The sequence below is a fragment of the Lytechinus pictus genome, chromosome 5 (assembly GCF_037042905.1).
Source record: "Lytechinus pictus isolate F3 Inbred chromosome 5, Lp3.0, whole genome shotgun sequence".
Taxonomy (NCBI): Eukaryota; Metazoa; Echinodermata; class Echinoidea; order Temnopleuroida; family Toxopneustidae; genus Lytechinus; species Lytechinus pictus.
Window position 1 is genome coordinate 17232746 of NC_087249.1, and position 16846 is coordinate 17249591.

Genomic DNA, 16846 nt, shown 5'->3' on the forward strand with positions numbered 1-16846 from the left:
GACTTGCCAAATAAAATCAATCAATCAATCAATCAATCAATCAATCAATCAATCAATCAATCAATCAATCAATCAATCAATCAATCAATCAATCAATCAATCAATCAATCAATCAATCAATCAATCAATCAATCAATCAGTATATTGATTGTTTAATTGTATAGTTCTAAACTTACACCCATACACATCCCATGCTCTTATTTTTGCCTATGATGCGGCTCATCATCACCCCACCAAGAACCCGTCAGGTCATGGAAAGGTCATCTTTAAAACGGGGAAGCAATTAATGCAGTGAGCAAATACAAAAGTGATTTCAAGAGGAAGTTACAATTAATTATTTGGCGTGTTTAATTTCCTTTCTCTGAAAGCAATTTTGTGACAAGACCCCGGGACAAGACTATCCGCAGGCCGCAGTGATCATTATCTGACGCAAAACAGCTGACTGTGACGTATGCAAGTAAACAAAGTCGTCAGCAGGGCAGTCCTTTTTTGCAAGCGCTGTGCATACATACTTCGATGGTAGTTCTATGGCTTATGGTGGTGCAACGATGGACTCTGAACGCGGAATAAACACGTGCAAGTTGAATTAAAGATACCATTATTTATTGATGTACAGGGGAGACAAAGGCTTTCTTGAAATAGTACTCTGGTAAGAATGAGGAGTATTCATATTATGATTCTGTAATGTGTTTGTACATGCACATGCATGCATTTATTTGCATGTGTGAAACTGAAAATCTTTTGACTTTTGTCGACAAAATGAGTCAGGTGGCTATTTAACGTAACCCAGCCAGGGAGCTTCGGCCCGCTTCTCCCGGGCCGGAGCCCAGGAGTCGTCCGTGTAATACTACTAGGCAGACATGGGTACTCTCCAAAATGGGTTATAATTGGGTCACAATAGCACTCGAAATAAAAGGGGTAAAAATAAACTATGCACTTACCTCGATTATATGGATGAAGGTCTATCGTGACACAGAATCCTGACATCAAGGCACGAACTGGACACTCAAAAAAAGGAAAAAGTTAGACCTTGTCGCGTTCGTCATGTTCGTTCTCGGTATCGATTGGCCATTTTGTTTTCAATTTTAAAAGGAGAACGAGCAAGACAGAACTTTTCCTTTTTTGAGGGTCCAGTTTTGTGCCTCGATGTTGATTCTGTGTCACGTACGATAGACCTTCATCATGTTCATCCATATATTTGAGGTAAGTGCATATAGAACTCTAATTTTTTTTCTCCTCTTTTATTTGGGGTGTTATTGCGACCCCATTTTTGGAGAGTATCCTCTGCCTAATATTACACGGACTAGTCCTGGGCTCCAGCCCGCTTCGCGGGCTGGAGCTCCCTGGGTTATTGGCTATTGACAATATAGCGCATGGGGGATATTTACGATTCTGTGAATACAGCTCATTTGAATTTACGTGAGTTAGGAGCTAAATCCCCGGTCTCAGGTAGTCCTAACGTTAAATCTATAGCAAATTACTTAATTTCTGAATCTAAGTAACTAATAGTAAGGTCAACAGGTCAAAGAATCATCATCATCATCCTCATCATTTATGATGATGATCATCATCATGACATCATCATATATCATGACATCATATTCATAATCATCATCATCATTATCATCATCATCATCATCATCACCACCACCACCACCATCACATCATCATCAGCGTCATCAACATCATTATGTATAGATCTAGATTTATATCATTATCATCCATTCATTGTTATCATTGTCATCAGCGACCGACGACATCATCATCTTCATTCATTATTATCATTTTTTTGTTAATATTTCATTATTATTAGTTTACTAGACTTAGAAGAGTCTATTATTTTTATATTGAAATATTGATTATTTGACTGTCTTTCATGTAGGTGGAGATATTTTCTTATTTAGATCTACTCATAAACTGAAGGTCGGAAACAATTAAGCCATGGACAATCTGGAGCGAGGTAGTGCTGCTATTGATTGGTGTGAGAATAATTACGCCATAGTTCCTGGTATTGCAGAATTTTATAACACTGTAAGTATTGTACTGCATAGTATTCTCACTCAGACTCGCATTAAAATTCCTAAAGCTAAAGCACTACGTAGGCTCAATGAAACAAATCTATTATTCGGAAGCCAGTGGTAGGAAGATTTTTTATTGAATGCATCTGAAAAATACCCATCGAAAGTCCTAAATATGTGCGTATGATTGGCACAAAACCAAGTTGCATTTGATTTTATGAAGTACTATATGTAGTTATCATAGCAATTTTTATCCTTTCTGAAAAGAAGAAAACTGCCTTTGTTGCAACATCTGTCTCTTTGGAGAAATTTAACTGTGAGTGCTTCAGATTAAAAACATCTGTATATGCCCTGTTAGATATACTTAGCATATGTAGATAATAGCTTACACCAGATGCAAGCATGACATCTGATACTAGGATAGGGGTATGTTAAGGACTCAAAGTGAAGGTGTGAAGGATGTCTAAATTATATTGCGAAATTTGAGCTTATTCAAAGGACAATTTCTGACTGCAGTAAAGAGGAAAGAAGTAAATTTGAGCTTTGAAGTTTTTTTTCAATTCAATGCAATTGTCTATTTCATTTCATTTTCAAATAATCAACATGGTAAATATTTAGGAAGAATATTTTAGTAGAAAACTATACTGCGAATGATTCCTTCTCTCAGTTGTCCTCAGATTGTATCTAAAAACACACCGTCATGAAAATTATGTATAAAGACGCATGCGCAAAATAATGATAATTACTTTTGACCCTATAATGTTATATGTGTATGAAAAGCATAAATGAGAGGAATTAAAAACAACACCTTTAACCCTTTAGCACCTACAGATTCCTATGCATAATGGCAATTACTCACTGGAGGAAGCAATAAAACTGGTAATAAGTAGGCATTGTTCCAAACAAATTGAAATAGTTTTTTATAAATTTACTTTTGTTCATTACAAGTTATATTTATTTTGTAGCATAGGACCTGTTGAATAGAATGGTACATGGCAAAGTTCAATCAGATGTACGAATATTGACCTTTGACAATCGTTCGCAGCGCGAGAAGAAAAAAAACAAAAGTTCGGGTTTCAGCCGCCCCAGTCCCACGCCTTCAAAAAAATGTAAAGTATCACTGACAGAATACTAAAGTTTTCGCCAAATCTTGGATCAAATATGTCAAAAATTAATTCCAACTCACATCTAGATGTCACTCTGTGTGATATCCAACGTTTTTGATGAACTTATAGCAACGCCCGAGCTTCTTCGGCGAAGTAAGTGGTTTTCCGAGACATGGACGCAGCCATCTTTGCCGAGATCGACTGCGCAACAGTCTGGAACTTGCTACACACCGATGCATGTCAATCGGTTTTTGTCTCACCTGCATAGCAGAGTGAGACTATAGGCGCCGCTTTTCCGACAGCGGCGGCGACGGCGGCGGCGACGGCGGCGGCGGCGTCAACACCAAATCTTAACCTGAGGTTAAGTTTTTGAAATGACAGCATAACTTAGAAAGTATATGGACCTAGTTCATGAAACTTGGCCATAAGGTTAATCAAGTATTACTGAACATCCTGCCTGAGTTTCATGTCACATGACCAAGGTCAAAGGTCATTTAGGGTCAATGAACTTAGACCATGTTGGGGGAATCAACATCAAAATCTTAACCTAAGGTTAAGTTTTTGAAATGTCATCATAACTTAGAAAATATATGGACCTAGTTCATAAAACTTATACATAAGGTTAATCAAGTATCACTGAACATCCTGCATGAGTTTCACATCACATGACCAAGGTCAAAGGTCATTTAGGGTCAATGAACTTTGGCCGAATTGGGGGTATCTGTTGAATTACCATCATAACTTTGAAAGTTTATGGATCTGATTCATGAAACTTGGACATAATAGTAATCAAGTATTACTGAACATCCTGTGCAAGTTTCAGGTCACATGATCAAGGTCAAAGGTCATTTAGGGTCAATGAACTTTGGCCAAATTGGGGTATTTGTTGAATTACAGCCATAAATTTGAAAGTGTGTTGGTCTAGTTCATAAAACTTGGACATAATAGTAATCAAGTATCACTGAACATCCTGTGCGAGTTTCAGGTCACATGATCAAGGTCAAAGGTCATGTAAGGTCAAAGAACTTTGGCCACGTTGGGGATATTTGTTGAATTGCCATCATATCTCTATAAGTGTATTGGTCTAGTTCATAAAACGTGGAAATAAGAGTAACCAAGTATCACTGAACATCTTGTGCGAGTTATAGTAGTTTTCAAAATCAGCACTGCTGCTATATTGAATCGCGTGATGCAGGTGAGACGGCCAGAGGCATTCCACTTGTTCTCTATTATACTCAATAGGAGCATACACTTTTCTATGCAGATCTATATAGTAGCCAACCTATACGGTATGCACACGCATTATTACCACGGTAAATCATAGACAAGAGATACTATAGCGCAAAGAAAACGTACGGGCGGTTAAGGGCGGTTCAGTGTGTAATAGGAAGGGCGGTCTCGGGCGGTTCAGGTGCTATAGGGTTAAAGTTGTTGGGTACACCAATACTACTTTCTCCTTGGCTCAAACTTTGATATTTTTCCAAGATTCTTTGGTATATTTTGCTCCATAACTTCTAATGCATACACCCTATGCCATTTTTAAGTGCAGTTTTGGAATCCTCAGTTAATTTCCTATCAGAAAATGTATACTTTTTATGTACAATGGGTGAAGTATGTCAAAGTTACCGAGATTTAAATGAGAAAGGACACAATTTTCATGTTGCGAACACATGTCACATAAAACCGGCCCAACTCAAAACACATGGCCTTGTGCGTATATTACGAACAGCTATGAGAAGGCCCCTCAGACTGATCTAACGTTTACGTGGAGGTTTACAGTTCACCATGTGTAATATGAAGAAGGAAAGGAAATGCAGGCAGAAAGATTTAAATGGAAAGACGAGATACATGTAGGATGAAAAGAGGAAATTAGAAGTATTCTTTTCTTGAAAGTGAGTGAAGTCCTGAAAAGGACTGTAAACCAGATGAGATGAGCTGAATATGGCTCGAGTAGCGATGGTTTGAGTAGTAGCAGGATGAAGTGAAGAGAGGTTACTCGACGTTTCGGGCAGGTTGACTGTCCGTCTTCACGTTATAAACTCCACCATGCAAACCTACAAAGATCATCTGATCTAACGTTATGGAGAGGGTGCAAATTCTGCTGATCTTCTCTTGTAGCCTTGAAAAAAACATTCAATGGTCATTTGTATAAAATTAATCGTCCACCCTCTCTCTGATTCTGTTTTCAATCCTTCCTTCCCTCTCTAGGTCAGCAACATCCTGTTCTTCGTCATCCCTCCCCTCCTGCTCTACCTCTTCCGACAATACGCGGTATGGTACAACTGGCACGTCAACATCATGTGGATCCTTCTGATGGTGGTCGGGATCTTCTCATGCTACTTCCATGCAACGCTCAGCATGTTTGGACAGCTCCTGGACGAGGTGGCCATCATCTGGGTGGTCCTTTGCGGCGTGGCGCTCTGGTATCCACGGAGGTACTATCCAGCTAAAATCCATGGTAGCAGGTAGGTTGACCAATATGAAAATTCACCTCAATACACACAATGGCACTTTTCTGAAATCAGGTTTAATTCAAACTCTGGACTAATGTTTTGGTTTTACTATGTGTAGCCAATTTTGACATAAATTTCTAAAAGTAGTGGTTCAATATCCCAGCTCATTTGACTCTCAAATCATTATTAACTATCTAGGAAAGATAAAGATAGTTGTATTCATCATTATAAGTGTTGATTATTTTCCTCCTAACAAGGAGGGAAATAATCAACTAGTGGACCAAGAGGAGGAAGCAGGGCTTGTAAACAATTGGCCAACGGTAGAGAGCGAAAAGAGTAATTGGCATATAGAGTGAAACATAGATAAATTATACACCATATACATGTACATTATATTTTGTATATGTAAGTACAACATCACATGTATAAATTGAATTATTAGTATTGAAATAAAAAATAGCATCATTTTTAACTAGATTTGAGAAACAACATTATACAAGAAAAAAAATCAAATTTACAACAACATCTTCCCCACGATTAATGTCATAATGTTTGAAACAAATATAAAAAAAACAAAATACAATACCAGAAACATGAAATGTAAACAAAATTTGGACATATTTGACTTCCCATAATTTTAGCACAGTGTTAGACCCGCCAAGGGGGGGGGGGGGGGGGGCACTCGGTATATAATGCGTGGTGGATATGTGCCGCAGAGAGGACCCCCATTTGTACACTCAAATTTCCGTTCCAAAGCATAGCATTTTTATCTTATTGAGAAAAAGAATAAAGAAATCCGTTCCAAAGCTTCGCATATTTTTCATTACGCCGTACCGGCCGCATTGATCCGCTACAATGAGCTGCATTTTTGGTGAAAAGCGGCCCGCAGAGCGCTGACCGACCATCGCCTCTGACCATGCGCGTGTGCCGCCGGGCTAGCTGCATGCATTCTCATGCAGGCGAACCGTTCCAAGGACCCCAGCTTTCACAAACATTTGTAGTTCCGAAGACCCTCCTTTTTACAAGCCTGTTCCAATGCCCCCGTTTTTTGTCTCGCCCGTGGCACATACCTACCACTTTTGTGGTCAAGTGCCCCCCTGGGGTTAGACAATGGTCTAAATTTAACCTGACTTCAGAATACGGGCTAATAATACGTCAGCCAAAATAAGTTTTGAAATGAATTTTTTTACATTATGAAATCAATGTGGCAGTGGTTTTACTCACTGGACCAAAAAAGAAGCCAGAATGCATATAGTATGTGAAAGCCCCAATATGTTCTGTATAATAGAAAGCCTGAAGAAGCCTAAAATGGGAAGTGTCAGGGCCTGAAATCTGGAAAAAAGGCTTAAGACTAACATCTTTGATTAGACAAAGCAGACCCTGAGCTTTAAAATGATGTACAGTGCGTCCAGAAAAAACGAAACCGAGATTTAGCGATGATTCATCATAACTTAATCATAAATAAAATAGACAAATGACCTACCAATGTAAAGCTTAGAACCTCTTCTTTCATCTGGTATTACTTAGATTATTCCTCATTCACGCATGAGTGAGCATGAACAATTAGAAGAAAGGATGCCAAAAACTCATTTGGCGGGGGGTATCTGAATTTCAAAAGGAAAATCACATGACTAAAAAGTTCAATATCTGCTCTTTTCTTTGATACATTAATCGCAGAAAATGGTCGAGAAGTAAAAAAGTTATGATCCCTCGAAACAATGCTTGTATTTCCATAATTTCATTAAATAAACTTGTTTTCACCGGTTTCCCACAGAAGCCATCGCACGGTAACAAAAGACTTAATGCATGGCTGATCGTCAACAAAACGGAGTGTCGAGTGAGTTTGAACGCTAGCCTGTAAAACCTCTTCATTTTTTGAAATTATTGAAATTCAAGCCTTATTTCAAATAACCAGAACTTTGTTATATTTTGACCATTTTCTGTAATTGAGGTATCAAATTAAAGAGCAGATACTGAACTTTGAAAAATGTGGTTTTCTTTTTAAAACCCAGATACGGCCCGCAAAGTGACTTTTTGGTATCCACTTTTCAAATTGTTTTCGCTCACTCTTGCGTGAATAAGAAATAATCTAAGTAATATCAGATGAAAGAGGAGATTCTAAACTTTAAATTGGCAGGTCATTTGTCGATTGTATTTGTGATTAAGTTACGATAAATCATCAATAAATCTCGGTTTCGTTTTTTGTGGGACACACTGTATAACCCATTGGGTTAAAGTTAGGATTACACTACCAGTCACAATCTTATCAATTCAATCACTATTACCTGTCAAAACCAAAGAACAATAGGTTCGGTCCACTGAATCTATTCTTTGGTTTTAGTGATTCAAATGACTGGTAGTGTATATCCATTGAAAAAACCAAGTTTGGAGTTTCATATACTTTCAAGCATGAGGAATTTATTTTGATACTGACTGAGCTAGACCAATTCAATTCAATGAATAAATGGTCTTTATTGATAATCAAACAAGTTAACAATCGCACATGAAAATAAAGCAGGAGCTGGAAAATTCATGTTTACAAGTTGATGTTGGCACAATAAATTACATAGTAAAAAAAACCAAAATGCATTAAAAAGGCTATACATTTAAAAAGCTATAAATGCAATTCAGATTTAACATGATAATGGCAGACTTGAAGGGGAGGAGACTGGCTTTTATTTTAGTGACAAAAGTAACTGTTTGGTGAGGTGGGGGTGATCATTGTCCATTGCCTTTCCTAGTCGACACACTCATCTTTTGTTGAGTGTTTCAACCTAAAAAGGAAATAAACTGTTTTTAAATCTTGTTGTTCTTATTTGTAATTGTTGATAGTTTATACGACAAAGAGATATGTTTGTATGTTTTTACGAGGTAGCCATGTCTTACACAGAGGATGAATTGAAAGTAATTTTACAAATTCTTTATGCAGTGCCAGTCTTCTCTCCTCAAGTGTTGGTAAATTACATATCTGACATGCAATTGAAATTCTCAATACACTGTAGTTTGAAAAATAATTGCAAGTATCTTGGCTTTAATAGGTATAATTTTATGATTTCATGTTTGGACAGTAAGCCACTCTTTCTGCTGAACCAGTTTATTTTTTAAGCCTACATCTGTTCTGACTCACACTGTAGAACCTTGCCACAAGACTTATTGTGGGTTTTGAGGTGGCTGATCACAAATAGTCTCATGATGAGAACTTTTTTAGTTCAAGTAGTTTTTGACAGAGAAGTTTGATATCCTTGAATGGAGCTCTTGCTCCGAAAGCAGTAGCAGTAGTTAGTTTGTGTATACAGAGCAACTTAATTTCTCATATTATATTTCAATTTCAATTTTCAATTTCCATTTGAATCTTTATTTCCAAATTCAAGCATACATTTTACATTAAAAAATGTATGAAATAGTATAACAGTAGCATGAGTATAGAACATAAATATCAGAAATATATCTGGAGCATAAGAAAGAAAGAAAATGGTTTAGACTGAACAGCATTAAAATCGGAAAAAGGTGAGCAAGATTATAGTCAGGGTTGAGGCTTGTATGTTTTATCCCTACCTCAATGGTAATTGGGTACATTGATTATTTTGCTGTGATCATAAATTCATATAATTATATTAAACATTAATATTCACATTATAACACATACATGTACATGTAGATACTTGATTATGTAAAACGAAACAAACACGGGTATTCTGTACTTTTATCTTGTCTGCTGACCAAATGATTCATAGGGCTCTATGATGATATGTACAGTGAACCTGTCTAAAGGCCACCCACAGAGACTACAAAACTAATTCTTTATGAGCATGTGGTCTTCATGGGTAGGTTCTTCCAATGCATAACACATGTTTCAATGGACATTTCTACATGTATATTCAAGGAACACCACATTTGTGGCCATTATAGACAGATTGCCCTCCTCTACAGGCTTTCGATAGAAAGATAATGGCAGTATTATTTATGTTTCTCCTCTATATAGGAAGAAATTCAAGCAGATTATGTTGGTATTCACTGTTGCCAGTACCGGCCTTGCAATGGTCAGGCCGGCAGTCAACTCTTTCGTCATGATGTCATTCATCGGACCCTGTATATGCATGATGGTCCTAGAATTACGGAGGTAAGATGTCGTTTGTTCTTATCACTTTTGTTCTTACTGAATCCTTTGATAGCATACTAGCCAAAATTCACAAAGAAGTTGATATGTGCATGAGGGTTCATGAAAATAATCTGATAAGCAAGCAAAAAGAGGGCATTACTTCAAATCCTCACTTCAACTTCCTCCAAAAGCAGTTATGGTAAACTTGCCATTTTGAGGGGAGGCCAAAAGTTTTACTGTATTACTCCCATTTGATGAGAAGTACCCCCCTTCGAATTCTGCTCCCTTTTTGAAGTGATGCCCTCTTTTTTTGCTTGCTTGTCATATTATTTTTATGATGAACCCGACATGTATGTCACTTTGTCTTATCCCCTCTCTTTTAATCTCTATCTTTCACTCGCAAGTTCTTTGTCTCATCCTCTATCTTTCTCTTGTATTTGTCATTGCTGGTATTTCTACCACATTCACAGTTCTTTCCTTTCTCTTTCGAGTATTCATGTAATTAGAACATATCTGCCCCCCTCTTTCCCTCCCCTCTTTCCCTCCCCTTTCTGTGCTAATTTGTTCCTTCTCTCACCTCTCAAATTCACTTCTGCATTTTCTCAGGGCACACTGTCCACGTGTCGTCAAGCTGGGCAAGACCTGTGCGTTCCTGTGGGTAGTATCGGTCACCTGCTGGCTCAGCGATCGATTCCTCTGTGACTTCTGGCAGTCACTCTCTCTCCCGTACCTTCACTGCGCCTGGCACATCATGGTCTTCATCTCGGCGTACACGGGCTGCGTCCTCTTCGCTTACTTTGACGCAATGAACGAGTGTCCGGAGATGGGTCCTGTTCTAAAGTATTGGCCCAAGGACTCCTGGGTGAATGCAGGAATCCCTTACGTAACCCTTCAGTGTGCTGGTAACAAACCAGGATGGGACTAAAGGTCTTAATAAGCCATGGGAGTGTTTCATGAAGTGTTATAAGCTACTGGAAATCCTTGCATCTGATTGGCTGAGAGCAGATTTGTCAGTGAAAATCACTCACAAATGTCTTCATGAAATGCTCCCCATTCCCCCCCTGCAGAAGTGATCAACTCGAACAATCCCGATCAACATATTTCAGACCTGGGCTCCGTAACACAAAGATTAGCGATCAATCGCTAAATGGACTGGCCAATAAAGATCAATGTTACACGCGCATTTGGTTGAAAATACTGACCAGGAACCAATCAGTGTGGTTCTTTCATATTTGCAATTCATCGCAAACCTATGTGTTACGGAGACCCGGGCCTGTAACATAAAGCTTGGCAATCCATAACAGAAACAAAACTATGATCGATTGCATCAAAAATAATGCACAATCAATTGTGAAAACCAATCTTACATTCAGTCAGTCTGTCGGCTTGGACCATGGTCTGTCTACCTCTAGTGCAAAGAATTCAGGGTCGATCTACCATTTTGTGGCCAGCCAACCTTGATCAAGTTTACTCAGCTTCTTTACACAATTATTTTGAATTCTAGGAGGCAGCAAGAGCATCATGGAAAGGCCTGCTCAAGACAAATTTTGACCAGCCACCCCTAAACCAACAATAAGTCACCCAAAATAAAATTTGAGATTTTTGTTGAGCTAAAAGAAGCACATTCTAAGTTTTATGACTTGTCAGAATTGATCAACAATAACCCACACAAGTAATCAATTGAATACACAAGAAATTCAGTGAGAGAAAACAATGTTTGAAGTTTGGGGCTCACTCAAGCGTGAGAGGTGGACACTGCAAATTCGGTGAAACTTCCACAGGGGTGTGAGAGTTCAGATTTTTATCTGATTTCAGATTTTTTTGTTTTGATTTTCAGCTGAATTTCAGCTTATATTTGGCTTTCCTCTGTACAAAGAGTATGGGAGCTCTTTCTATTTCCGACTTTTTCAATACTCTTCAGCTTTTTTCAGATCTTTTTATTTGTGACCACTCACACCCATGCTTCCATGCAGTCCGCAAATATCAATGGTGTCAAAGGAAATCTTGTATGCTGACTTCAACTTTACAACTGCAAAATTTGACGATATGAAGGATAAGAATTACTCTTTCAAATAGCTAAGTTTCAAATTTTTCCTTTTGAAGACCAAATTACTATTTTGGCTACTGGAGTAGAAGAAATAATCAGTTGTCTCACGATGGATCAAACATTGTCAGAATGCGACGTTTCGTCCGCAATCTGCTAGGCTTCGTCAGGCAATGAGCATAGACACTGCTGCGCGCGTGTTATATATCGTCGGCGAGGGGCCAGTGTGCCCGACTGCACGCTATTGTCTGGCTCCAATCGGGCGTGAGCCGCGCTGTGATTGGCTATTTACAGAGAAACTTTCATGGTGACTTAATGTTGCTTTTTTGGGGTAGCTGGTCACAATTGACCCTAATTAAAATGCTGAGCAAGATTTATCGGGGCCTTGTTACACAAAGCTTTGCGATTAATTGCGGGATCGATTTCTACGATGGATTGCATCGATTATTGTGTATGATCAGTCGTAAAAATCAGCCCTACAATCAATTGCTATTAAGTTTTATGTTACAGGGTCCAGGGGTCTGCAACTCAAAGCTTTTAAGCAATTTATCAAAGAACAAATTATTATGATAGACTGCACTGACCGCAATGCGCAATCTAGTGCAGAAAGTAAACAGTAGGATCAATTGCTTGGCTTTATGTAACAGGGGCCCAGGTCTGAATTTGATTTCTAGGGTCCAATGGAGTGGTGAGCTTTATAGCTGCTGGAACCTACCATTATCTAGTGATCAACTTTTTGAACATTTCCTTCCGTTATAATTATGCACTTGTACTTTCTATTCTTCCATGTTCACACGTTGCATCTCTAGTGTGTGTATCTAAAAACTATTCCTTTTCTTCGTGCACAGGTGGCATCTAGTGTGTGTGTTTATCTGAAAATATGACAAATGTCTCGAGGCTGACATTTACTTCTTCAGAAATTTTTAAAACTTTTATTAGGGTATAGTTTTCATGCTGTATTTATTAAATAAAATGATTTCTTGATGGTAGCTTACATATTCTTATCTAGGAATCTCTGTATTTCTTGAAAAGAGTACTGAAAAAAGTGTATTATTTTTTTTTTCATTGTGTCTTCCCTGTTAGATTAGATAGATATTAATTTCATATTTGATATGAATTAAAGCCTATAAACTCCAATGATGATGTGCATCAGTGACAATTCAGGATCTGTCTTGTTAAAACTCTCGGGCCCTTATTCTGAACTTGGGTTTAATGTACGACATCTGGTTTGTAGTTGGGGTTTAATTATGGATAGCCAATGGTGAAACAAATTTCTTAATAGAGGTTCAATTCATCACCACATGTGGTGCTCAATACATTCATTACTGTTTAAGAGTAACTGAAGTAAACAGGAATCATTTAATTCAGGATCAGTCTTGTTTGTCTTCTTTGTTGAGCGTTGTGGCCCAGTGGATTAGTCTTCGGACTTTGAAACAGAGGGTCGTGGGTTCGAATCCCAGCCATGGCGTAATTTCCTTCAGCAAGAAATTTATCCACATTGTGCTGCACTCAACCCAGGTGAGGTAAATGGGTACCTGGCAGGAATTTATTCCTTGAAATGCCACCGCGCTGTAAAAGGCTGCGGGGCTAAAGCCAGGGTAATAATATCCAATTAAGCGCGTAGGGACGCATTTGGCAGTGATATGCGCTACATAATGAAGCATGTTGGTAATATTATTATTTAATGTACTGGTAAACAAAATTTTTTTTGGTCATTTTTAACTTCCCATAATTTGAGCACAGAGTTAGACCATGGCCTTGGTTAAACTGGACTTTAATAAGGATGCAGGCCTCAGATTCCATACTACATTCAATCAATCAATCTTTCCATAATTTTGTCGCTATCATTCTTTCGCTCTCTTTCTCTACGTATCCCCATTATCTCTCTCCCTGTTGTATTCATTGGTGTGAGGAAAAAGGAAAAAAGTAGCAGTGCAACACATATGCTGCCAAAATCAAACAACTCTGGGAAATTCTGAAGGCTAGTAGCAATATTTGCCGGTAATTACTTGTTAGATTGTGTGCTTGAAAATGCTAGCTTTAATAGCAATTTATTATTGTATCTGATTTTTATGGGTTGGCTGGTTACTTTAATGTATTTTATTTTTAGTTTAATTTTCAGTGTTCTTTTACATGGTTGGCTTGAACTCGATGGTTCAACATGAAAGGAGTTATTATAAGAGCTGCTAAACGAACATCAAAGCGAAATGACTTTAATCTTGCCAGAATAGAATAATGTTCTTCACATTACAATTTTCCCTTTCCCTTGGTAATTTTACAGAATGTTCTTAAAAGTGTGAGATATTTGTGCATGCTTGTTTAAATTTGGAATACACTGTATCACTTATTTCTTTATGACTTGGTAGTATATTGGTGGGATTTGATAGATGAAAATATTAATATTTTACTCTTGAAAAGGGGTTAAAACCGTATCGGTGCTGGGAGGAGTTTTGTAGAAAACTGGAAAGATAAAATAATCTTGTTGCTTTATATTGTCAAATAAATGATTTTAGTGTTTGTTGTTAGATGAATTGGCAAGAAACACCAGATATTTATGTGAGCTTGCCTTGTAGTGCACAAATTTTGTCTCATTTTTATGCCAAATACATTTAATTTAGAATATTTTTTTACCTCAAAAGGAACTTCAAAAGCCAAATGGATGACTTTTATTTTAGTTGAACTTAAAAGAAAATGGGAATGAGCTTTAAAGATGGTAAATGTTTGACTTTTAAGGAATTCACTTTGAATCATACCCTATTGTTTTACATTTTATAGTAGCAAATTACTGTGCAAGTTATTACATTGTCATTGTGAAATGTACAGTAATGAAAATACAAGGCCAGTCAAATATTATGAATCAGTCAACTTCATTTGGGTAATATGAATGTTATATTAATTGTACTCAATTCATGTAGGAAAAATTATATTTTCCTTCAAATGTTGTTGAGCACTGCAACAAATTTATCCATCTTGTTTTAATTTGACTAGAAAATAGTTTTGCTTGTGCAGGTTTGCCTGTTTCAAGGGAGTGATTTTATGTTTAAGTTTTGAGTTACCCATCTTCAATTCAGTATTCGATGCTCCCATTCAAGTAAATCATGAGGTGATTTTTGTCTCACCTGCATAGCAGAGTGAGACTATAGGCGCCGCTTTTCCGACGGCGGCGGCGACGGCGGCGTCAACACCAAATCTTAACCTGAGGTTAAGTTTTTGAAATGACAGCATAACTTAGGAAGTATATGGACCTAGTTCATGAAACTTGGCCATAAGGTTAATCAAGTATTACTGAACATCCTGCCTGAGTTTCATGTCACATGACCAAGGTCAAAGGTCATTTAGGGTCAATGAACTTAGACCATGTTGGGGGAATCAACATCAAAATCTTAACCTAAGGTTAAGTTTTTGAAATGTCATCATAACTTAGAAAATATATGGACCTAGTTCATGAAACTTATACATAAGGTTAATCAAGTATCACTGAACATCCTGCATGAGTTTCACATCACATGACCAAGGTCAAAGGTCATTTAGGGTCAATGAACTTTGGCCGAATTGGGGGTATCTGTTGAATTACCATCATAACTTTGAAAGTTTATGGATCTGATTCATGAAACTTGGACATAATAGTAATCAAGTATTACTGAACATCCTGTGCAAGTTTCAGGTCATATGATCAAGGTCAAAGGTCATTTAGGGTCAATGAACTTTGGCCAAATTGGGGTATTTGTTGAATTACAGCCATAAATTTGAAAGTGTGTTGGTCTAGTTCATATAACTTGGACATAATAGTAATCAAGTATCACTGAACATCCTGTGCGAGTTTCAGGTCACATGATCAAGGTCAAAGGTCATGTAAGGTCAAAGAACTTTGGCCACGTTGGGGGTATTTGTTGAATTGCCATCATATCTCTATAAGTGTATTGGTCTAGTTCATAAAACGTGGAAATAAGAGTAACCAAGTATCACTGAACATCTTGTGCGAGTTATAGTAGTTTTCAAAATCAGCACTGCTGCTATATTGAATCGCGTGATGCAGGTGAGACGGCCAGAGGCATTCCTCTTGTTAGGATTAAGATTTGTATTAAAGCGACCTTTCTGAATATATGATTTTGCCCTGTTTGATTGATCTGATTTTCCGTTTGTTTTCAATTGCAATTTAAATTTAGACAACTTTTTTATAACTTAAAAGTAAAAAATATCATGATATTAAGATTAATATCATTATTATTATTATGACAGTGTATTTATCATCATCATCATCATCATCACCATCACCATCACCATCATCACCATCATCATCATCATCACCATCATCACCATCACCATCATCTTCATCATCACCATCGTCACCATCATCATCATCATCATATTCATCATCATCAACATCATTATTATATAAAATATAATGCTACATGTATATAAAATATAATGCTATACAATAATTGTATAACTTTGTAGCTGAAAATGATAATGCTTGCCAATTCATGCACATTATTTTTATGTTTGAAATCAGTATTTGAACATGGATAGGAATTCTTTATGTTTTTAACAGTAATCAGTTTCTGTTACCAAATGTTGAAAAAGGTTATCATGTAGTGCAAAGATGTTGTTTTCTATTTTAATATTGTCATGCTATGAAAGTTTGCAGCTACAGCTTTCTGACTGATCAGGTATCATTTTCATCCTGGGTGGAAAGAGGCAAAAAATGGATTACGGTCATGCCAGAGGGCTTTGTGCTTGACTGGGATTTTAAAAGAATCGAAGGTTTTGCAATCCTAGGTTGTAGATGTCTTCTACAGTAAGAGAGAATATCTTAACATGGCAGATATTAGCTAAAATGTCAAAATCACATTAATGCTGCATTATTCATGTGAATGAAAGCAAACACTCCTGATTATGACAGGATGAGATACAAAAAGAAGATTCCACTTCTCTGTTTTGACAGTGTATTCTTGAAATAGCAATCAAAATTCATTACAAACTTTTTACTCTATGTTTGCCATACCGTACTTTGGTTTGTGCTGACATTGAATTTGCGAAGATTGAGGAGAAAAATATTCACTTTAACATTCTTTGTAAAATGAGACTCCCCTCACCCCAAAGAAAAAGAAAAAGAAATGGGAAAA

At 37.3% G+C, this 16846-nt stretch overlaps 1 protein-coding gene across 2 annotated transcripts; it reads left to right on the forward strand.

Moving 5' to 3' along the window:
• Nucleotides 1–449: 449 nt before the first annotated feature.
• Nucleotides 450–16708, forward strand: LOC129262341 (alkaline ceramidase 2-like). Of its 2 annotated transcripts, none has more exons than XM_064099932.1 (5): nt 450–649; nt 1883–2031; nt 5333–5589; nt 9560–9697; nt 10283–16708. In XM_064099932.1, exons 2-5 carry the CDS (start codon nt 1942–1944, stop codon nt 10599–10601), a joined length of 804 nt encoding a protein of 267 aa, XP_063956002.1. In that variant the 5' UTR covers nt 450–649; nt 1883–1941; the 3' UTR covers nt 10602–16708. The 2 variants fall into 2 exon arrangements, with proteins under 2 accessions (XP_063956002.1, XP_054756422.1); XM_054900447.2 differs by having other exon boundaries at nt 570–649; nt 1905–2031; nt 10283–13633.
• Nucleotides 16709–16846: the final 138 nt, after the last annotated feature.

Coding starts and splice junctions, on each gene's coding strand:
- LOC129262341 (XM_064099932.1), top strand. CDS start 1,942: ATGGACAATCTGGAGCGAGGTAGTGCTGCTATTGATTGGTGTGAGAAT. Junction 2,032..5,332: donor TTGCAGAATTTTATAACACT/GTAAGTATTGTA, acceptor TTCCCTCTCTAG/GTCAGCAACATCCTGTTCTT. Junction 5,590..9,559: donor GCTAAAATCCATGGTAGCAG/GTAGGTTGACCA, acceptor TCCTCTATATAG/GAAGAAATTCAAGCAGATTA.